The sequence below is a fragment of the Macadamia integrifolia genome, chromosome 5, assembly GCF_013358625.1.
Source record: "Macadamia integrifolia cultivar HAES 741 chromosome 5, SCU_Mint_v3, whole genome shotgun sequence".
Lineage (NCBI taxonomy): Eukaryota > Viridiplantae > Streptophyta > Magnoliopsida > Proteales > Proteaceae > Macadamia > Macadamia integrifolia.
Window position 1 is genome coordinate 3,669,240 of NC_056561.1, and position 22,730 is coordinate 3,691,969.

Sequence of the window (22,730 nt, forward strand, 5' to 3'; positions counted from 1 at the left end):
TACCATGATGATTTCGTACAAAAACTTGATGCGCACTCTAAGAAAGATACGGTAATCCCTCAGAGGATGGTTTTTTTTTTTTTTTTTTTCCCCTTAAGATTCAATTCAATACGAAGTGGGATGGATTGATTAGCCTCGATCAACCCAACTAGTTCGATCTGACTTTTGACTACATTTTTATTATAATAATTTCCAACAAAAAAATCTCACCTTACCTCCGGCAGATATTACCACACTGGATCATTCATGACTTCTCCCACAACTGGGTCAGGAATCAGGATGCCTCCAATTCCAGCTAATCTTGGTGTTCTATGCATCTCCCAATATTGAACACTTCCTTTATAGCCTTTATGGGGTCCCACGGCTGCAAATGGCCGGAAAGATACCCAAACACACAGAACACTATCGGTCCTCCCAAGCGGATTCCTTCCACTTTTGATCTAGTGCATTACTTACATGAAGTCTTACGCCTCAGTTTCTTTCCAAATGGGTAAAAAAACAGATAAATATGACTTCAAATCAAAATCAAAATCAAAATCAAAATCAAAATCAAAATAATTTTTTTTTAAAGTTTTCTTGCAGTCAATATATCATTATGCATGGATTATTAATTAGACAAACATCTCATACAATTTTAGCTTAAAATGAATTGAAGAAGTAATAAAAATTACACAAGATACCATTATGTATTTTATTTTTATTTCAATTTGCTAATATTCGATAATTTTACGAAAACTTTGAATGAGAACTTGAGCAAATTATGTTTGCTTACTTCGGATTAAAATTTGGCCATTGAGAATATGTGAAGTCCCCTATCACATGGACTTATACATATACTATCAAATGGCAAATTGTGTAATGCTATACGGACAACTTTTCAGTATCGATAACTGAACCCCTTTGAAGGAAGGCCCTTAGAAGTCCAAGAAAACCTTAGACCAAGGAAAATTCATATCCTATAAATAGCAATACCTAGAATGGAAATGTCTTAATATTAGCAATTTTTGAGAGAGATTTCTGCAACCACCTTATTATAACATTCTTCATCATATGATGCCATAGAGTATAAGAATATAGAGCAATATTGACATAACAAACAGAACACTGTCACCAATTAAGGAGTCCCATTCAGCATCCATGATTAGTTCTGAGGTATTGATCGAAATCATCAATGTATCGGTCATGCCGAGCCTTGTCTCCAAACACCTCTCTCATCTCCTTAGCTTTGGCCTTGTGCAGTTCCCCCTCTGCGTCCACTACTACTAGCCTCAGTGACTCGGCCACCGAATCCCTTGTAAACGACCCATCTCCTTCATCTCTTGGAATCTCTACCCCAATGTTCTTGCTCAGCAACAACCTTGCAATCAAAGGTTGATCGATTGATAGAGGTAATAACACAAGAGGGCAACCTATTGCAAGAGCTTCAATTACCGAACTCCACCCACAGTGAGTCAAGAAAACCCCCATTGAAGGGTGTCCCAATATCTTTCTCTGAGGAGCCCATCCTAAACAGATAAAACCCTGACCTTGAGTTCTGCTCTCAAAACCTGATGGTAGCAACCCTGCTGGTTTTCTTAGTGCCCAAAAGAAGGGCAACCCAGATAGCTCTAACCCAAGAGCTATCTCATGCATTTCTTCTTTACTCAGTTCTGATTCACTCCCAAATGCTATGTAAACCACAGATCCTTCTCTTTGCTTGTCTAGCCACTTTTTTATATTATCCCATTCACCATCATCATTGTTTTCCGATGTATCTTCTTCCTCTGATGATGGAGGAAGAAGACCTATTGGAATGACTGGTACCCGGTAGAGTTTCTCCCGCATGATACGAAGAGAATCGCCCTCGAATTCTTCACAGCTCCTCACAACTACAAAGGTAGATCCAAGGATTGCCGAGTCGAATCGATCCATGTCAGACACACCAGAAGCGTTTTCACTTAAAGATTCAGACACTTTAAGGATTTCATAGAGGCGAAATGCAAGATTGGAATGGGAAGGAAACCACTTAGGGGGAACAGTGAAGTGTTCCGGATCTGTTCGGGTATCTTCGCCGGCCATACGCAACCATGGGCTGCCAAAGAAGGCCAGCGTTGAAGCAATGAATATACTGAAGTAGGCACATGGAACACCATGTTTAGCTGCAATGGGTTCAAGCCAGTGATGGGAGAAGTCATAGATAATCAAATCTGGAGCTGAGCTCTCAAGAAAGCAAGCGAAAGATCCCTCTAAACCATCTAAGGCCTTCTTAAGGTACTGGATTTTGTCAAATGGGAGGTCAGAAGTAGCCTCAGCTCCCTCCGGCAAGTTGGCCACCGGAGGTAAGTCGAGCTTCACAAAATTAATCTGATGGGATAGATTATGAGGAAGTTTAGGAAGCCTTTCAATGTTTCTTGGTGTGGAAATGAAGGAGATGTGATGACCCCTTTTAGCTAAGCCCTTGGAGAGCTCCAGATATGGTATCATATGACCAAAAGCTAACCATGGGAACATTACGATGCGAAGCCCATTTCTCGGAGCCATGGGAGGAAGTGGAAGAGAGACCTGAGCAGCTAAGTCTGACCAGTACCAACAAAAAACGGCTCATTACAGCAGCATAACCCACCAACTAACAGTCATTCAAAGTTTGAAAGTGATATAGAAAGATCAGCTAGGGTTTTTTATTTTTCTGTCGAGATGACTCTGCCTGCTAATCGTGATGTCAACATCACCTTTTTTATTTTTCTGTCGAGATGACTCTGTTTGCTAATCGTGATGTCAACATCACCTTCTTCCATTCTAGAACTTGGATGTGCAAGTTCAATAATGGACTTAAATTCTGTGGTTGAGGAGCAATGAGCAGTTACATCTGGTGATCATGGAGAGAGACTCACTGGACCAAATATATATATATATATATATATATATAGAATTCTGTGGGAAGGACTCATCGAACGGGATCATTAACTAATACTAAAATAATTCAGATCGAATCTATTAATTGGGATTGGATGAATTTTTTATTTTTTTTATTGATATTTTAGATCATTTTATCGTTATTCTTTACCAGTGGATCAATATTATATTGTTTGAAATTGAGGATTGATTTCGGTGGAAATCGATCTGATTCGGGCAATCCTAATTGATCCGATTTGATTCAATTTTTAAAACTATGGATGAGACCCTACAATTCTCATAAGACATATGAAGCTCAACAAGGTTGCATTCTGGATCCAACTCCATAATTTGCCGCCAGGTTATATTGCTCCCTCACTAGACAAGAAACTAATGTGCAAGATTGGTAAGCCCTTCAAATCCATGTAGCACATTGGGGACTAACCAATGTTGAGGTTCTCCTCTTCAAACCGGTACCTCCTCCTTTCATGTAATGTTGCAATTCAATGGATTCACTTTCGTTATAAAAGGCTATTCATCTTTTGGGTTCATACTGATTCTTATATGTGAGATTTTGTTTGAAAAGAAACAATTGCATGTAGCTGGATGTAGAGATAATTGCCCATGTCCAGAGATCTCTGAACGCGAATACAGACAATGGCTGAGATTCGATTCCTTCCAACAAGAAGACAACCCAAGGCTTATATTCATCTGCACCAAGGCCTACACTAACCAGCTGCACACAACTGAAGATTTAGAGGTTTTCTTTCTTTTCTGTTCTTTTCTTCTCTTTTCTCCTTTTTTTTTAATGACTTTAAGTTACTTTATTTACTCGAGGTACAACGATCAATGTATGAATGTTGCGATCTGATGATTAAGTTGTTGAAACAATCTCTTGACATTTTTAATGTAAGACTCCATAGTTTTCACCTCGAAATCTCACACATGCTGGAGTCTCGTGCACTAGATACACAGTTTTTATTGACGAGAGGTACAAGATTTTATGCATAGTTGCATTTTAATCTGGATAGGGTTCTCATACAAGAATGGTTCTCGTATGGTGTCTGATTCACATTTGGATTCTACTTAAAGTAAAACCAATTGAAAAAAAAGAGTGATTAAATAGAATCCAAGTAGGGGTGTCAAAAAAATCCGATCAGCCTGAACCCGTCCGAACTTGCCTCGAGCCCAAACAGGGCCTAGGCTGAGATTTCAGCCCATAGAGGGTTAAGGTTGAGAATTTCAGGCTAGAGATTGGGTTGGGTTGGGCCTAGGTTGAGGTCTCAACCCAACCCTGTATATTAAGTACATAATAATATAAATATGTTAATAATTATAAGTAGGTACATAGAGAAAAAGGTCTGCAAAAAATCTTTCGTTTTCATAATCTGCAAATATATGAAAAATTGGTCTTTGCCCTTTGTTTTGTATCAAGATCAAGCAGGAAAAAAAAATTGTATTGGGTTGGGTTGGTCTGCTTAGGCTAAACCCGGCTCAATCAAGATCCATTAGGGCAGGGTTGGATTAGGCTTCGACTGAGACATCTCAGCCTGACTTAGGGTTGGGTTGGGCTAAGGTTGAATTAAGAGATCTTAAGGTTGGGTTAGGGTTTTAAAAAAAGCAACCAAATTCGGCTCATTGACACCCCTAAATCCAAGTGTGGATCAGACACTGTATAATGAGAAGATCAAGTTCTTGTACGAGAATGAGAACTATTCTCGTACGAGGTTAATCTGCACAAATGGAATCCATACAACAACCAACTCTATGATAGATTTCATCTATATGAATCAACCATCATACAAAAATGTGATCCATACTCCAGTACAAAGACCTGATCCAAATTAATAACTAACAGTCAGAGGTAACCCAATAAGTATAAAGAGTGACTGGTGACCCCTTATCTTAGAAAGCTGAATAGATGCAACATTTATGACACATTCTATCACTGCCTTAGGCTGTGTTTGGTAGCCAAGAGAAGAAAAGAAAAGAAAAGAAAAGAAAAAAGTACACATTTTGTACTTTTTTTTCTTGGGTTAATAATTTTTCTTTGCACTTGGTTTGTCTTCATTCAAGAGAAGATTCTCTTTTGCAAATTTAAAATTCCTCTTACGAATTGTGAAATTTTCTTTTGCTCCCTCAAAAATTTTCTTGCAAAAAACACAAGAAAACATGAGAAAATATAAAAACATAATAAGATAAAAAATGAATGATTACACAATGATTTCCTATGTGTCTATCTCTCTCTCCTAAAATTCATTTTTTTTTTTAATTCTTTTCTTTTCTTTTCTTTTCTTCTCTTAGTAAACAAACATATATACTCTTTTTATTTTCTCACCATTTCTTCTCTTTTCTTTTCTTCTCTTCTCTTGGCTACCAAGCATAGCCTTAGATTTTTATTTATTTTTGGGTGAAAAAAAAAAAACAACGTTACTTAAGGGTTGAGATGGTAAAGTTTATTTTTCACTTCTACCAAAAAAAAAAAAAGTTTATTTTTCACAGTTTCGGCCATAGCAGGGGTTGGACAACTTTAATTTTGAGTAATGTCAATCAAGTCATTTCCATTTTATTTTGGTCGTTGGTGAGGGGACATATATAAATAAATCAAATACGTACCGCCTTGATATATTCAACATAATCTATATTCGCATTCGATTAGTTTTGGAATACGTTTCATAAATGGACTTGATCGGAACACCAGCAGACCCCATATGAACACTAGAATGTTAGGGGGGAAAAAAACATAAGAATGAGATATTATTGGAAAAAAAAAAAAATGACTATGCAAACCATATGAAAATGTGTCATCAGTGTCTAATCTATGCCAACCTCATACATGCACCACATGCAAAGTTGCACACTTAAGTTTTTCTTGGCCATTTGGGGCATCGATGTTATTGGTCAAGTCAATCCAAAGTCATTCAATGAACATGAATACATCTTAATGCAGGCCATAGACTATCTCAATAATTGGGTAGTGATGCTGTAAAAATTGATCGGATGATCTTTCTTGCAGTTCCTGGTACTTTAGTCGACCTGCATAGAAGAGATGACAGGTGAGAGCCAGGTTGACCCGACAGGGGACTCTTCGATGCCTAAATCAGATATTTCCATAACAGATGCTCAAGAGAGTTTTTTCAGTAAAAGGAGTGATCGATCGATCTCCCATTATGGAGGCTTACCTTGATATTTATAGGTTGCTGATGGAGAGAGAAGGAGGGGCGTTTGTGGAGAGTCCTGTTTTAGGCGTAAAGTCCTTGAGGGGAGTGGCTCTGTGATTCTGAGAATATTCCAAGGCATGTTCTGGGAATATTCTCTTTTGATCTCGAAGGTGCAAGTCGAGAGAGGGGTGGATGCCTCTGATGACGTGTAGTGGATAGAGTCCTGCCCCCGTGATCAGGGATCACTTCCCTTGAATGTAGGAGTGGATGTGTGCACGTTTTTGGGTGCCTTACTTGACTGTGCTGAGCCGAGGTGACAGGTCGGTCGAGCCGAGGTGACTGGCCAGCATGAGGAGAGGCCGAGGAAGTTGCTCGGCCTGATGGAGGGCCGATGTGGTAGCACAGCATGATGAGATGTCGAGGTGGCAGTACGGCCTGATGGAGGGCAGATGTGGCAGCATGGCCTGACGGAGGGCCGAGGTGGCAGTACGGCATGATGGAGGGCCGAGGTGGCAACACGGCCTAATGGAGGGCCGAGGTGGCAGCACGGCCTGATGGAATGCCAAGGTGGCAGCACGGCCTGATGGAATACCGAGATGGCAACACGGCCTGATGGGGGGCCGAGGTGGTAGCTGAGATGTCGAGGTGTCAGCACTACCTGATGAAGGGCCAAGGTGGTAGCATGGCCTGATGAGATGCCAAAGTGGCAGTACGGCCTGATGCAGGGCCGAGGTGGCAGCACGATCTGATGGAGGGTCGAGGTAGTGGGTCAGTCTTCTGTTCAGGTTTGCATACACGCTTCAGCCGTACTGAGGAAGGGGACATATTTTGCCTCATCAAGTAGAAATAAATCTTATGCTAAGCTTATGATGGCTAAAACAAACAAATTTATCACAAAAATTATCATATGCAAACATTACAAGGACTTTGGTATTGCATGGAGTGTATAACCAGTTTTCTAATAAGTCTAAGATTACTTAATATCTGATTTGTATTGATAGAGTTAAATTCCGATCAAACTTTATTTGAAGGACATTAATACTATTAAACTTGCATTGACTGAAAATAAAATTATGAATATCATAACAAAATATTATTATTCAGTCCTTTTGGTTTTGAAGAATGTTTTTATCATTACAAGATTTATGAAAGTTTTTAATTTGAGAAATACCCAGTATTTAAAATTTGAAAATCGCCTCTACAAGAAAAATATTCCAATTTTTTGTTCTTAAACTAAGGGAATTGACTTTTTATCATTTTGGAATTTTATTTTGAAACTATTTTTATTTGATCAAATATGGAGTAGTTTCTTATTTATGAATAATATCTTAAATAATTGAAATAGAAAAATATGAAAACATTTACTTCGATGAAGTAGCCAACTAGAAAAGATGTGAGGCAAGAATCTTGTTGATAGCACCTGATGGTTCTCATATCCCCTTTGCATTCAAATTAAAGATCGAATGTACCAACAATATGGTTGGCTATGAAGCATGCGCTATGGCCTAGAAGCTGCAATCTCTATCAGTGTTTAAAGACTAAAGGTATTCAATGATTCATCCCTAGTAATATGTCAAATGCAAAGAAGATGGAAAACCAAAGATGAAAAGTTAATGACATATCAAGAGTACATCCCGAATTTGACTCAACATTTCAAAGAAATTATATTTGTCTTCAGAGATATAGAAATCGGTTCGCCAATGCACTTACCACACTCGCATGGATGGTCAATGTCCATCAAGAAGCAAAAGTCCAACCTTTTGTATAGTCAAAGAAAAAGACTTACCAACGTTTCACCCTGTATATGACCTAACGGTCATGGATGACATTACCTAGTTCATTTGTGACCTAGGTCACAAGTTATCATAGAATGAGGGGGAGGGGGAGGGGGGAGGGGGTGCGTAGACATATATAAAATAATTTTATCTAACAAACAGCATTTTAACTTAGGAAGTTATTTTAAGCTAGGAAATATTATTATATGAAAAAATGATACACATGCCGGTGGCATGATGTGCCCTCTCAGTTAGGAAGTTAGTTTAGCTAGGCAATATTGTTATATGGGAAAATGATACACATGCAGGTGGCATGATGCACCCTTTCACATTTTCTCTTCCCTCTGATACTTTGTCCTTATATGTAAACTTTTATTTCTACTCTCTTTCGCATTTCCATTGATTGGGCAAGGAGATTCCATTACACATCATAGGCATAGCATTCCCCCTCATTATAATTAGGAAATTTAGATAATGTTCTATGAGCATCTTCCAGTACATCAGTGGTTTTGGAACCTAAGTGTAAGTTATCAATCAATTAAAAAAAGAACATATCTATAATCAAGTAATCAACTCAACATCACAGGCATAATTGGCAAGAGCACCATCAGGCATATTAATGTGCTTTGAGATGCTCCCATATGCTCGCCTATTGACCTAGAATGCCAGTGTTACCTACATCAGACTGGCAAGATTCTTTTTTCACTTGAAACTGCACATTTTGCACTTCTTAATGAAGAGACCGAATTTTCTGCCACCATTTTATTGTTACATTTTCCATCATATTAAGGAGTCACATTCAGCACCCAAGATTAATTCTCAGGTACTGATCGAAATTATCCATGTATCGGTCATGCCGAGCCTCGTCTCCAAACACTTCTCTCATCTCTCTAGCTTTGGCCTTGTGCAGACCCCCCTCTGTATCCACTATTACTAGCTTCAGTGCCTTGGCCACCGAATCCCTTGTAAATGACCCATCTCGTTCATCTCTTGGAATCTCTACCCCAATGTTTTTGCTCAGCAATAACTTTGCAATCAAGGGTTGATCGATTGATATAGGAAATAACACAAGAGGACAGCCAACTGCAAGAGCTTCAATTACTGAACTCCACCCACAGTGAGTCAAGAAAACCCCCACTGAAGGGTGTCCCAATATCTTTCTCTGAGGAGCCCATCCTAAACAGATGATACTCTGAGCTTGAGTTCTGCTCTCAAAACCTGATGGTAGCAACCCTGCTGGGTTTCTTAGTGCCCAAAAGAAAGGCAGCCCAGATAGTTCTAACCCAAGAGCTACCTCATGCATTTCTTCTATGCTCAGTTCTGCTTCACTCCCAAATGCTATGTAAACCACAGACCCTTCTCTTTGCTTGTCTAGCCACTTGCTAATGTTATCCCATTCATCATCTTTGTTTTCCAAAGCATTCTCGTTTGAGGGAGGAAGTAGACCTATTGGAATGACTGGTATCCGGTAGAGCTTCTCCCGCAGGATACGTAGAAAATCACCCTCGAATTCTTCACAGCTTCTCACAACTAGAAAGTTGGATCTGAGGATTACCGAGTTCTGTCGATGGATGTCGGACACACCAGAAGCATTTCCACTTGCCGATTTAGACATTTTAAGGATTTCATAGAGTCGAAATGCGAGATTGGAAGGGGAAGGAAACCACTTGGGAGGAACAGTGAAGTGTTCCGGATCTGTTCGGGTGTCTTCTCCCATCATTCGCAACCATGGGGAGCCAAGGAAGGCAAGGGATGAAGCATTGGGTATACTGAAGTAGGCACATGGAATACCATTTTTAGCAGCAAGGGGTTGAAGCCAGTGATGGGAGAAATCATGGATTATCAAATCTGGAGCTGAGCTCTCAAGGAAGCAAGCGAAAGATCCCTCCAGACCATCGAAGGCCTTCTTAAGGTACTGGATTTTGTCGAATGGGACGTCGGAAGTGGCCTCAGCTCCCTCCGGCAAGTTGGCGATCGGAGGTAAGGTGAGCTTAACAAAATTGAACAGAGAGGATAGATTATGAGGAAGTTTTGGAAGCCTATCAATGTTTCTTGGTGTGGAAATGAAGTAGATGCGATGACCCCTTTTAGCTAAGCCTTTGGATAACTCCAGATATGGTATCATATGACCAAAAGCTAACCATGGGAACATTACAATGTGAAGTCCATTTCTCTGAGCCATAGGAGGAAGTGGGAAGAGATCTAGGCCGGAGGCTGAGATTTGTTTTCTTTGATCACGAACATGGATATATTATATGGAAATTGCTTCCCTCCAATGCCTGTGTGCATTTTAGGACAATTCCTAGGGGACGAGTTACAATGTTTTTTGGGTGAGGGCGTGCAGTTTCAATTTTGCACTGACGTGTAGGAATCTTTTCCCCACATTATATAACCAGATCTTTTTGAGTTAAACAAAAATAGAACGAAGGCCATGCGAGGTTCAAGATTTTCTGCAATGCATCATGGGGTCATAGCGCATTCAATATTTCAAAGAGCGAGAGATTGTTGCCTCATCACATGGTTCTTATACCAGAATGCACACATGGGTGTCATGTCTCGACATTAATAGATTTTTTTTTTTTTCCACAAAGGGATATTTCGCAGGTACACGTGTTTGGGCGTAAGATCATGCAGCCACAAACCTTTCTTTTCGCATAAAAAAATAAAAAAATAAAAAATACACTGACCACTTGGAGGGAACTTAGATCCTCTCCCTTGCAAGTAACTACACCACCCCATCTCACACCATGGGGTGGGGTGGTTACCTGTAGAGTAAGGGATCCGAACTCAGTAGGAAGGTGGTATTTCTATCATTATCAATTTTGGTAAGTGGTAACAATTTCATCTTACCATATGAATGAAGAAAGATACATTCCAGGATGGAGCATTTTTATCACACATCAACGCCTAGGTGACTATCACATTTTTGTTGAGTTTGTTGGGAGGCTAAATTCTTATAAGGGACAATCTCGTAGATCTATTATATTAAAATACAACGCAATTTTTTATTCTTTAATAATTCACTTAAATAAAGGGGCTAGTTTCTATTTTTTGTTTATATTTTTTTTTTATAGAAATCAAGGAACCAGTTGATGATCATGAGATTTCATTGCAACTAGCAAAGGGTCTTACAGGTTGATTCAGTTCATCTCCAATTCTAAGCCTGTCTAATTCTTTTTGTGCATGCAACACCTATAATTTTCAAAATCTAACGATTATGAAAGTTTGAGGCATTTGAGGAATTAGTATAGTTTTAAATTTTAATTAAAAATTTTTTAGAATCATTGGATTTTGAAAAAATACACATTTCACATTTAGGAAGAGAATTAAACAAGAATTGAAAACGAACCAAATCCCTAATAAACTCATACTCACCTAAAATTACAGTTTATAAAGTGGCAAGTGCAATACATTCCTCAAGATGACGACCAAAAACGCAATGGAAGGAGCAAAGGCACTCCCTGTATGCACTCTAAGATGTTTACCCAATAAAATAAAGCAGTCTAAGATGGGAACCACATTATTCTTATTCTCCAATTCTCTTATGAATTGAATAGTTCTTTGTTTTGTCCTACTTAGGCACTTATGTTAAAATACATTTTTAAATGGTCATGCTCAATGTAACCAGGCGCGTCACTAAATAATTGGCACTCTATTTGGATTATTTAATCTTTCGTCTGGATACAATAGTCGGTGTTTGGTTTCCAGCCAAAAAAAATAGTGTTTGGATAATCATAATCTTAAGTCTACATGACTTATATATCATTTGGATCATCAAAGTAACATAGAACATTAGTTGTTATTTGAATATTGGTATTATGGTGCGCTCCGCCCGGTGACTAAGTAATTGGTTTACGACTGAAGGAAGGAGGGTGGCGGCGTTCGTCCCTCAAAAGGCGACCAGCCTTCAATACTAGTTGTTACGTTACGCTGCCATTTTTCCAATCTAATTGAAAAGCATGGCCTGGGGCCCACAGAGCGGTTATTTGAATATTGGTATTATGGAGCCTGTAATTCCACTCGAGTCAAAAGTTATGATCCCTAAAAATTGAACAAAAATCAGTGTTTTTGAACTAATCAGGTGGATTTTTGCTGATACACTCGATCCATAAATTCCTCCAAAATCTCTCTACATCATCCTTTCTCACCTTACACCAAAACTTTTTATCTATCATGGCCTCATGGGTGAACTTGATCCCCTCTTTATTAAGGGTGTCCATTTGAAATTGAAACTGAATATCGGATTCAAAACCGAGCTGCATTAATCGAATTGAACCAAATTAATTTGATTTCATATCGATTCTAATTTTGATATTTTAATTTGGTTCAGCTCGGTTCCAACTTCAATTTAGGAACTATCGATTCCAAACCGAAATCGAATCGAATCACCTATTAAAGATAGAAAAGACAAGAATCAATTAAATGCTCCAATTAAATAGTAAATAGTAACTTGACCGAGAGTGAGAAACCGTTAAATGAGGAATCATGTGTTACAAAATTACTTTAAATCCCAAAATACCCTTGATCCAATGGAGATGACATATTTACTCTCAATCCTTATTCTCATCTTCCTTCTTAAGAAACCATTAATCAATTGGGAGTTAGGGTTTTTGAACTTGCCATTTACACGGTTCTGAAATCGGTGAGTGGATTTAGGGTTTTGACCATTGTTGAAGTCTTGAAGATCGATTACCCCCCACTCTGAAATCGCGTTTGGGTTCCAGTTTTCCACCTCTCTATTCCAGATTTCGGCCTCTCTGTTTGTTCCCGGCTTTAGAGGGCGATTGCGACAGCTCTAGAAGGCGATTGCAGCGGCTTCAGAGAGCGATTGCAGCGGTAGGAATTTCGGATCTCTACTTATCTTGCGATAATGCGATCCATACATGAGATCCTGTATGACCAACCTCGATAATTATGTCCCTTCCTTCGCTCCTGGCTCTGTAAGACTCTCACTGCATTCCTTCTTCATATCGTTATGGAAATTAATTGTTTAATTCTTTTGACCTTTTTCCATTTCTCCAATATAATATGATGTTCAACAGTGTTATTCGATTTGTTTATTTGTTAGTTTATTGGGTTCCCCGGGGGTGGATTCTGAACCACTTCCGATTCGAATCATATAAGAATCAATGAAGACCGATCCCCTGGATTTGGGCATTTAAACTTACTGGCCATTGATTCGGCCCTGTACTCTGATTTTTCACTGATTAGAGTTTACTCAGCTTGGGATCAAGACCTGGAGTGCTCTAAATGGCGAAATCATTCTTTATAGTACCCAAGCTCTTGAAAAACAGAATCGGCATCGATTGTCTGTGTCGATTTCGATTCAAATCAATCGGAATTGATTGGAATCTGCAAGAATCAACCGGAAACGGAATAGATATATAGAATAAAATCGAAATCGGCCCGGATTGGATTTTTTTTCCTTAAACTCGACAATTATTTTGGGACCTTGAGAATACTTCTGGGAGGCCAAGGTAATAATTCCTGCAAGAGAGAGAGAATCCATTATTCTGCAGTGACCTGGGTGGAAAGGAACTGATATGGGGTTTACCCTTTTGCAGGGAAGGGGAAGGGGATAAAAAAGACATTTAACATCTGATTCTAATATTGTTCACACCACATGATATGTTTGTAATTATAAACTTCACATGGGTCTGAGTGTAATAGATGAAACATTCAGGGGAGTGAAGTGAAATTTCCTCTTTTATTTTTTATTTTTTGGTTAAATCTCTCTCTCCTCCCATCAAACAGATTTCCTAAACCCGAATTGGAACCAGATTATAGAATTGATTTTGAATTGAACCCAAATTGAAATCAAACAGGTCAGATTGAGTATCTAATTGCAGAACCAACTAGGTTCTCGAAAAACTGAAATCAAACCAATTGACAAGCTTGCTCTTTATGTTGCTTCTTTCACCAATCATGGATCGTAATTGCCCTTAAAAAACCATCATCTACCAAAGCTTTTTGTAAAATCTCAACTAATTCTCGAAGAGATTAGTGCAGTAATCCACTACCATGATCTCTACTTAAATTACAGATACACATGGAGAATTGAACCTAGAACCATATGTCTATCCATACAATTCCCAATTCAACACAACCATCTGAGCAACCTGGATGGGTTCATGAGGTTTTCAATGCTACCCACTTGGCAGCAAACATTGTCCTCCCAGGCCCTCAATAAGTTATGACCTATACTGATTAATCAGATCCGGTTCACTGCAATTATGGATCTATATACAATCATCTTGATCTTTCGTCTTATCTACACCTCTCTCACCTAATCCTCCAAAATCAAATCAAGAAATGGGCGACACATAGGGTCCAAAAGAAAGTGACCTCTTAATTTCTGGAAAAAAAAAATTTGTAAATATCCCAAGAAAAATATAGGAGAGTGCCATAAATTTTCCATCTTAAGAATTGGGATCCAAGGACTCGGCTGATCATTGTAGGAAACTAGAATTGAGGGCACAAAGGAATCAAATCGCAGGCCTCTCTTCCACCTCCTTCCATGGCTCGGAGAAATGGGCTTCACATCGTTATTTTCCCATGGCTAGCTTTTGGTCATATGATACCATTTCTAGAGCTCTCCAAGGGCTTAGCTAAAAGGGGTCATCAAATCTCCTTCATTTCCACACGAAGAAACATCGAAAGACTTCCCAAACTCCCTCCCAATCTATCCTTTCTCATTAATTTTGTAGAGCTCACCTTACCTCTGGTGGCCAACTTGCCGGAGGGAGCTGAGTCCACTTCTGATGTCCCAGTCGACAAAATCCAGTACCTTAAGAATGCCTTCGATGGTCTAGAAGGATCTGTTGCTTGTTTCCTTAAGAGCTCAGTCCCAGATTTGATTCTTCATGACTTCTCCCGTCACTGGCCCCAACCCCTTGCGTATAAACATGGTGTTCCATGTGCCTACTTCTGTATAACCATCGCTTCAACACTTGCCTTCCTTGGCTCCCCATGGTTGCGTATGGCCGGTGAAGATACCCGAACAGATCCTGAACACTTCATTGTTCCTCCGAAGTGGATTCCTTCCCAATCTAATCTTGCATTTCATCTCTATGAAATCCTTAAATTGTCTGATTCCTCAAGTGGAAACGCTTCTGGTGTGTCCGATAGCCATCGACAGAACTCGGCAATCCTCGGCGCCAACTTTGTAGCTGTGAGGAGCTGTGAAGAATTCGAGGGCGATTCTCTACTTATCCTGCGGGAGAAGGGCTACTGGATACCAGTCATTCCAATTGGTCTACTTCCTCCATCATCAGAGGAAGCAAATACATCGGAAAACAAAGATGGTGGTGAATGGGATAGTATTGTAGAGACTGAATGTTCAATCATATATTTCATTAAGGGAAAGAGTTTATATACAGATTACAGAATACAAAAGTCACTGAACCAACACAAGGACTAATGACATTATGACACATAATACAATCCTATTCCTAACAGGCCCCCTCAAGCTCGTGAGGAAGGAGAACCCACTGTGAGCTTGCGTTTAAGAGAAAGGAACCGCTGCCAAGAAAGCCCCTTAGTAAGCAAGTCAGAAAAGCTGATCTACTGTAGAAATAAATCGAACCAAAAGCTGATGAGAAGAAACCATTTTCCTTACAAAATGAAAATCAATTTCTATATGTTTCATGCGAGCATGAAACACGGATTTTCCGACAAATAAGTCGCACCAATGTTATCACAGAATATCACTGGAGGTTTGGGAGAAAAACACCCAGTTCAGATAGAAGAGACCGTAGCCAAATTATCTCAGTGGCTGCAGCAGTAACAGACCTATACTCCGCCTCTGTGGAAGACTGAGAGACTGTACGTTGTTTGTGAGAACCCCAAGTAATCAGATTAGGACCAAAAAACACAGCCAGACCAGTGGTAGATCTCCGATCATCAGGACACCCCGCCCAGTCCGCATCAGAATAAGCTGTGAGAGATACAGAGGAAGCAGAACGAAGTAAGATACCTTCAGCAAAGGTAGATTTCAGATACCTGAGTATTCGTTTTACAGCTGCCCAATGCACATCAGTAGGCCTATGCATAAATTGGGCGACCTTATTGACCGCAAAACCAATATCAGGTCTCGTCATCTGTTAGTACCTGTAGTGCACCAACAACTCGTCGATACTCTGTGCCATCCTCCAAAGGAAATCCAGAGTGAAGACTCAGAGAAGGACCTGCAGCAATGGGAGTTGAAAATGGCTTTGCCTCAGCCATGTGACTACTGTGAAGAAGATCAGTAATATATTTTCGTTGAGTCAATAGTAAACCAGCAGAGTGCTTGGTGACCCCTATGCCCAAAAAATAATAAAGGTCTCCAAGGTCGTTAATAGCATAGGTAGAGGATAAAGAGTGAAACAATGACCGAATAGCCACTGGATCATTCCCAGTTAACAACAGGTCATCAACATATATCAAGAAGTAAAGCACAACACCACAGTTCTTATAAATGAATAAGGAAGCATCAGTCTTCGAAGAAGTGAAGCCTTGAGAGAGCAAAAAATTGCTAAGTCGAGTATACCAGGCTCGTGGAGCCTACTTCAAGCCATATAAGGATTTACGCAAATGGCAAACATAATCTGGATGAGCTTCATCAACAAAACCAGGAGGTTGAATCATATAGACTGTCTCAGTGAGATCTCCGTGAAGAAAAGCATTTTGTACATCTAATTGGCATACCGGCTAACAATGCGGAGCAGCAAGCGATAAGACCAAACGAACAGTTGAAGGCTTTATGACTGGACTGAAAGTTTCTTTAAAATCAACCCTAGGGCGTTGATGAAAGCCCTTAGCTACAAGACGAGCCTTATAGCCCTCTATGCTGCCATTCAGTTTTCTTTTAATCCAAAAAACCCATTTACACCCAACAATATTTTCATTAGGAGAAGGTGGAGTCAAATCCCAGGTACCATTTTGAAGGAGAGCAGTGAATTCATCATTCATTGTCCCACGCCATTCAAAGGACTTAATAGCCTGAGTATAACAAGATCGCTCAACAGGTGAGGAAATGGGATGTTTTGTATTGGTAAGAGTGAGCCGCTGGGGTGGTTTACGAGGGACCCCAGTTCGTGATCTAGTAAGCATGGGATGAGGACGAACAACCAGCGATTGTGGGGAAGCAGAGTTAGTGAGCTATAAGAAATTAGACCCAATAGAAGAAGGCAAAATAGAAGAATCAGGATCACAGGTTGAAGCTGGTGGTGGAGCTATAGACATTGTTACATCCCGTGGTGAGGTAGGTGAAGACTCAATAGGCTGGTCTAAAATGACACCAGTAGACAACAAGGAATCAGCACTAGAGGTAGGCAATGGTGTAATAGAGCATGGTAGAAGAATTGGAGGACGAATGTCACACCAGGAATCAACAACAGAACTAGGTGTATCAGGCCACTGAAATGGTAAAACAGAGAAAGGAAAAACAGATTCAACAAAAGAGACATGTCTTGAGATGTATAACCGATTGGAGGACACATCAAAGCATTTATACGCCTTATGGTTAAGAGAATAACCAAGAAAAAGACATGGTCGAGACCTGAGTTCCAACTTGTTGCGGCTATATGGGCGTAACCAGGGGTAACAAAGACATCCAAAGGTTTTGAGCATTTGATAGTCGGGAGGGGTAGTAAACAGTCTCTGCAATAGACTAATATTGGCAAGAAGAGGAGTCTGCATTCTGTTGATAAGATAAGTGGCAGTAAGAAAGGTATAGGACCTAAACTGAGGGAAGATTAGAATGAAACAGAAGAGCTAAGCCTGTCTCAACTATGTGTCTGTGCTTTCGTTCAGCGGCACCATTTTGAGCTTGGGTATGAGGACAGGATATCCTTCGAGAAATGCCATGACTAGCCAAAAAAGGATCAAGTTTCTGAAATTCCCCCCCACCATCAGATTGCAAGCATTTAATGGAACGTGAAAAATAAGTCTAAACCAAGGTCTTGAATTGAGTAAACATAGGAAGAACATCAGATTTTCTCAAAATAGGATACAGCCAAGTGTATTTACTAAAATCATCAATGAAACTCACATAGTATTGAAATTTATCTACAGATACTATAGGAGCTGGACCCCAAATGTCACAATGCAAAAGCTCCAATGGAGCAGAACTAAGAGAAGAAGATACATCAAAAGGAAGTCGATGGTTCTTGGAGCAATTGCAAGCATCACAGAAAGAATGCTTAGTACTAGAAACAGGAAGGGAAAACTGAGAAATGATTCTACGGACGACTTTGTAAGAAGGGTGTCCCATGCGGTGATGCCAGTCACTGAGAGGAGCACGGATAGCAGAGTTACATTGAGAAGGCAGACGAGAATGAAATGGAAGCTCATAGAGTCCATTATTACTCTGGCCTTTAAAGAGAATCTGTCCCGTCCTCTGATCCTTGATACAAAAGAAAGAGGGAAAGAATTCAAAATAAGTATTGTTATCTAGACAAAAATTATTGACAGAAATCAGATTTCGATGAATCTGAGGAACACAGAGAACATTGGAAAGATGGAAATCATGCACAGGAGAAGAAATAATTGTAGATCCAGAGTGAGTGATGGGCAAACCTTGACCGTTCCCAACAATAATTTGTTCAGGGCCAGAAAAGGGAGCACTGAGAGCAAGATTGCTTATATCTGCAGTAATTGAGTCAAGTAACCAAGAAAAGGAAGAAGGGAGAAAGGAGGAAGTGGAAGAAAAACAAAGCATACCAAGAAAGGCATGGTTAAATCTCCGAGGACAGTGAGAAGCCACATGTCCTTCTTGGTTACAGATTTGGCAGCAAAGGCGTTGATGAGGCGAGAAGGCAGGGGAACGTGAACCTGTAGGAGGTGCCCCAAGAATGGATTCCTGAGGACCATTGTACTTACCAGATGTGTAACCTTGACCATGGCGTTGGCGCTGTCCAGAATTAGAGTTCTGATCAGCATACTGATAGGACCCTTGACCATTGCGTTGACAGCGATTGCCACGCTGACAGAGGAATATCGATTGAAAGAACACCGGTTACCATTAGCAGATCGCGACTGATTTTCAAATCGCACAGACGCCATGTTTGCAGTTGTAATGGAACCAGTTACATCATCAGAGACTAAACGAAGGAAGCTTTCATGGCTAAGTAAGCGATCAACCAGCTTAACAAACGTAACAGACTCAGCGCAAAGGCGTACAAAAGTGGCAAAATCATGGTATTTCGGCCCATACCTCGGAGAGCAGCAAGCACCAAATCGTCATCAGGAACAGGTTGATCTATGGCGGCGAGAGTATCAACAGTACATCAGATGTGGAGGAGATGGTCAGTGATGGAATCGGAACCTCTCTGAAGCCGAGAAAGACGATCTTTAAGATCCATCACACGTGTCCTAGAGGAGGGAGGAAACACACAAGCAAGAATCTCCCAAGCATGTTGAGCAATGGAGGCATTAACTACATGCGAGAGTGCAGATTCAGACAAAGAAGACACGATCCAGCTGAGAATCAGCTGATCTTGCCGATCCCAGAGAGCGGCAGTAGAAGAGGCAGTAACAACGATTTCAGCATTCTCAAATGCAAGATGAGGAATCGCAGGTCGCATGAAGGAACCATCAACATAGCCGATCAGGTTATATCCTCGAAGTAAAGGAAGAAATTGCGCCTGCCAGAGAAGGTAATTTGTAGAATTAAGCCGGAGAGGAAGGTGCGGAGAGACATTCGGAGCAACGAGAGACAGGGAAGCAGAGATGCCATTGGCGATCGAACTAGTTGCAGAAGGAGATGAGGCAGAAGCCATGAATTCAAGAATCAAGAATCAAGAACGCTCGTCGGAGCAGTTAGAGCAACCAGGAAAGAAAGGAAGAACACTCGTTAGAGCAAAGAGGGCTCTGATACCATGTAGAGACTGAATGTTCAATCATATATTTCATTAAGGGAAAGTGTTTATATACAGATTACAGAATACGTAAGTCACTGAGCCAACACAAGGAATAATGATATTATGACACATAATACAATCCTATTCCTAACAAGTATAAAGAAGTGGCTAAACAAGCAAAGAGAAGGATCTGTGGTTTACATAGCATTTGGGAGTGAAGCAGAACTGAGCAGGGAAGAAATTCATGAGGTAGTTCTTGGGTTAGAGCTATCTGGGTTGCCCTTCTTTTGGGCACTAAGAAACCCAACAGGGTTGCTAGCATCAGGTTTTGTGAATAGAACTCAAGGTCAGGGTTTTATCTGTTTAGGATGGGCTCCTCAGAGAAAGATATTGGGCCACCCTTCAGTGGGGGTTTTCTTGACTCACTGTGGGTGGAGTTCGGTAATTGAAGCTCTTGCAATAGGTTGCCCTCTTGTGTTATTACCTCAATCAATCGATCAACCTTTGATTGCAAGGTTGTTGCTGAGCAAGAACATTGGGGTAGAGATTCCAAGAGATGAAGGAGATGGGTCGTTTACAAGGGATTTGGTCGCCAAGTCACTGAAACTAGTAGTAGTGGACACAGAAGGGGAGTTGCATAAGGCCAAAGCCAGGGAGATGAAACAACTGTTTGGAGACAAGGCTCAGCATGACCGATACATGGATGATTTTGAGCAGTACCTCAGAATTAATCATGGGTGATTCAACAATCATTTGGAAGGAGAATTGGGCCAAAAACGTGGTAAAAAAAGCGGGTTAGAAGTAAAATCCGGATTGGTTTGAGAATTATCCGTTTTCCTGTGAAAATTTTGTATTTTCATTTTTAATATTTATAGTATTTCTTTCACGGGTCGTAAACTTGTATGGTTGTGAATGTAGTAGATGATGTATGGTGGATTCAGCACATGTTTTTCATTCCTATTTGTCTGCTTGCGTAGCTATTCTAATTGTATATCCCTTTTAATTAATTCACCATTTAATAGACAATTGGATGATGAGATGAGAGATTATCCTCTACAGTAAGTGTAGCGGTGTAGTGAACATCAGATGGTTGAGATCATCCGGATATGTGCCCCAAGATTGTCTCGACCATCTGATGCTCACCGCACTGTCACACTCACTGTAGAGAATAATTTTGCATGATGAAAGTGCTTTATGTTCTCACCATAACCTTTACAGTTTTCCCAAAATCAGCTTAGTGAAAGAGATCTAGAGGATCTTATAGCCTCGTGGTTAATGAAAACCTCGTTTTGAATTGTTAGCAAAGAGTTCCATGGACTTTGTCGAAAGATCTAGAAATTAAAAAGAAAATATATATATATATATATATATTTGTACTATAGGTTGACCATAACAAAGTTATTTAACTAGTAATTTTTTTGACCGAGTCATGATTATTTCTGAGGTACTGATCGAAATCATCAATGTATTGGTCATGCCGAGCCTTGTCTCCAAACACCTCTTTCATCTCTCTAGCTTTGGCTTTCTGCAGCTCCCCCTCTGTGTCCACTACTACTAGCCTCACTGACTTGGCCACCGAATCCCTTGTAAATGACCCATCTCGTTCATCTCTTGGAATCTCTACCCCAATATTCTTGCTCACCAATAGCCTTGCAATCAAAGCTTGATCGTTTGATAGAGGTAATAAAACCAGAGGACAGCCTACTGCAAGAGCTTCAATCACCGAACTCCACCCACAGTGAGTCAAGAATACCCCCACTGAAGGGTGTTCCGATATCCTTCTCTGAGGAGCCCATCCTAAACAGATGATCATGATACCCTGACCTTGGGTTCTGCTCACAAAACCTGATGGTAACATAGGTAAGATGTCTACCTCAGACCCTGCTGGGTTTCTTAGTGCCCAAAAGAAGGGAAACCCAGATAGCTCTAACCCAAGAGCTACCTCATGCAATTCTTCCTTACTCAATTCTGCTTCACTCCCAAATGCTATGTAAGCCACAGATCCTTCTCTTTGCTTGTCTAGCCATTTGTTGATATTAGCCCATTCATCATCGTCTTTGTTTTCCGAGGGAAGAAGTAGACCTATTGGAATGACTGGTATCTGGTAGAGTTTCTCCCGGAGGATACTTAGAGAATCACCCTCGAATTCTTCACAGCTTCTCACAACTACAAACTTGGATCCTTGGATTACCGAGCTGAATCGATGGAGGTCGGACACGCCAGAAACATTTTCACTTAAAGATTCAGACATTTTAAGGATTTCAAAGAGTCGAAATGCAAGATTGGAAGGGGAAGGAAACCACTTGAGAGGAACAGTGAAGTGTTCCGGATCTGTTCGAGTATCTTCGCCGGTCATTCGCAACCATGGGGAGCCAAAGAAGGCAAGGAACTGAGCGTTGAATATACTGAAGTAGGCACATGGAATACCATGTTTAGCTGCAAGAGGTTGAATCCAGTGATGGGTGAAGTCATGGATAATCAAATCTGGAGATGAGCTCTCAAGGAAGGAAGCAAAAGATCCCTCTAGACCATCGAAGGCCTTCTTAAGGTATTGGGTCTTGTCGAATGGGACATCAGAAGTGGCCTCAGCTCCCTCCGGCAAGTTGGCAACCTGAGGTAAGGTGAGCTTCACAAAAGTGATGAGAGGGGGTAGATTGGGAGTGAGTTTGGGAAGCCTTTCAATGCTTCTTGGTGTGGAAATGAAGGAGATGCGATGACCCCTTTTGGCTAAGCCCTTGGAGACTTCTAGATATGGTATCATATGACCAAAAGCTAACCATGGGAACATGACGATGTGAAGCCCATTTCTCCCAGCCATTGGATGAAGTGGAATAGAGGCCGGAGGCTGAGATTTGATTCATTCAGTGACGGACCAAACCATTTTGTATGAAAATGAAGAAAGCTACATACCATACCATCACTGCCTTAAGATAACACCAACGTGTTACTTGAGTTGGTCGTGGGCAGAATTCATTAACGCTCCTCGTGTCTACCCAACCTCATGACCCCATCAAGGGTACAATTGATCATGAGATTTCGCTATGACCATGACCAGGGAGGCCTTCACGGGCTGTCCTATA

General features: G+C 40.5%; 4 protein-coding genes and 1 long non-coding RNA gene across 5 annotated transcripts; 1 reads left to right on the top strand and 4 right to left on the bottom strand.

Annotated features, from left to right (window-relative positions):
* Nucleotides 1–1,014: 1,014 nt before the first annotated feature.
* Nucleotides 1,015–2,703, bottom strand: LOC122078535 (putative UDP-rhamnose:rhamnosyltransferase 1). The gene has a single exon (XM_042644551.1). The coding sequence runs from the start codon at nucleotides 2,518–2,520 to the stop codon at nucleotides 1,129–1,131; it is 1,392 nt and encodes a 463-aa protein (XP_042500485.1). The 5' UTR covers nucleotides 2,521–2,703; the 3' UTR covers nucleotides 1,015–1,128.
* Nucleotides 2,704–8,240: 5,537 nt separating this feature from the next.
* LOC122080378 (putative UDP-rhamnose:rhamnosyltransferase 1) lies at nucleotides 8,241–10,095 on the bottom strand. Its single transcript, XM_042647337.1, has one exon. The coding sequence runs from the start codon at nucleotides 9,987–9,989 to the stop codon at nucleotides 8,607–8,609; it is 1,383 nt and encodes a 460-aa protein (XP_042503271.1). The 5' UTR covers nucleotides 9,990–10,095; the 3' UTR covers nucleotides 8,241–8,606.
* Nucleotides 10,096–12,881: 2,786 nt separating this feature from the next.
* LOC122079346 (putative UDP-rhamnose:rhamnosyltransferase 1) lies at nucleotides 12,882–20,643 on the top strand. The gene is made up of 3 exons (XM_042645735.1): nucleotides 12,882–15,111; nucleotides 17,265–17,266; nucleotides 19,813–20,643. Exons 1-3 carry the CDS (start codon nucleotides 14,325–14,327, stop codon nucleotides 20,389–20,391), a joined length of 1,368 nt encoding a protein of 455 aa, XP_042501669.1. The 5' UTR covers nucleotides 12,882–14,324; the 3' UTR covers nucleotides 20,392–20,643.
* Nucleotides 15,130–19,768, bottom strand: LOC122079347. Its single transcript, XR_006140424.1, has 2 exons — nucleotides 15,917–19,768; nucleotides 15,130–15,743 (listed from the first exon to the last, which is right to left on the bottom strand). It is a non-coding gene; the product is annotated as an uncharacterized LOC122079347 (long non-coding RNA).
* A 390-nt stretch (nucleotides 20,644–21,033) lies between the features above and the next one.
* On the bottom strand, nucleotides 21,034–22,550 carry LOC122080289 (putative UDP-rhamnose:rhamnosyltransferase 1). The gene has a single exon (XM_042647246.1). It carries the CDS (start codon nucleotides 22,466–22,468, stop codon nucleotides 21,053–21,055), a length of 1,416 nt encoding a protein of 471 aa, XP_042503180.1. The 5' UTR covers nucleotides 22,469–22,550; the 3' UTR covers nucleotides 21,034–21,052.
* Nucleotides 22,551–22,730: the final 180 nt, after the last annotated feature.

What these genes read in the sequence shown, in the direction of transcription:
- LOC122080378 (XM_042647337.1), bottom strand. Translation starts at nt 9,989, where the DNA reads ATGGCTCAGAGAAATGGACTTCACATTGTAATGTTCCCATGGTTAGCT.
- LOC122079346 (XM_042645735.1), top strand. Translation starts at nt 14,325, where the DNA reads ATGGCTCGGAGAAATGGGCTTCACATCGTTATTTTCCCATGGCTAGCT.
- LOC122080289 (XM_042647246.1), bottom strand. Translation starts at nt 22,468, where the DNA reads ATGGCTGGGAGAAATGGGCTTCACATCGTCATGTTCCCATGGTTAGCT.
- LOC122078535 (XM_042644551.1), bottom strand. Translation starts at nt 2,520, where the DNA reads ATGGCTCCGAGAAATGGGCTTCGCATCGTAATGTTCCCATGGTTAGCT.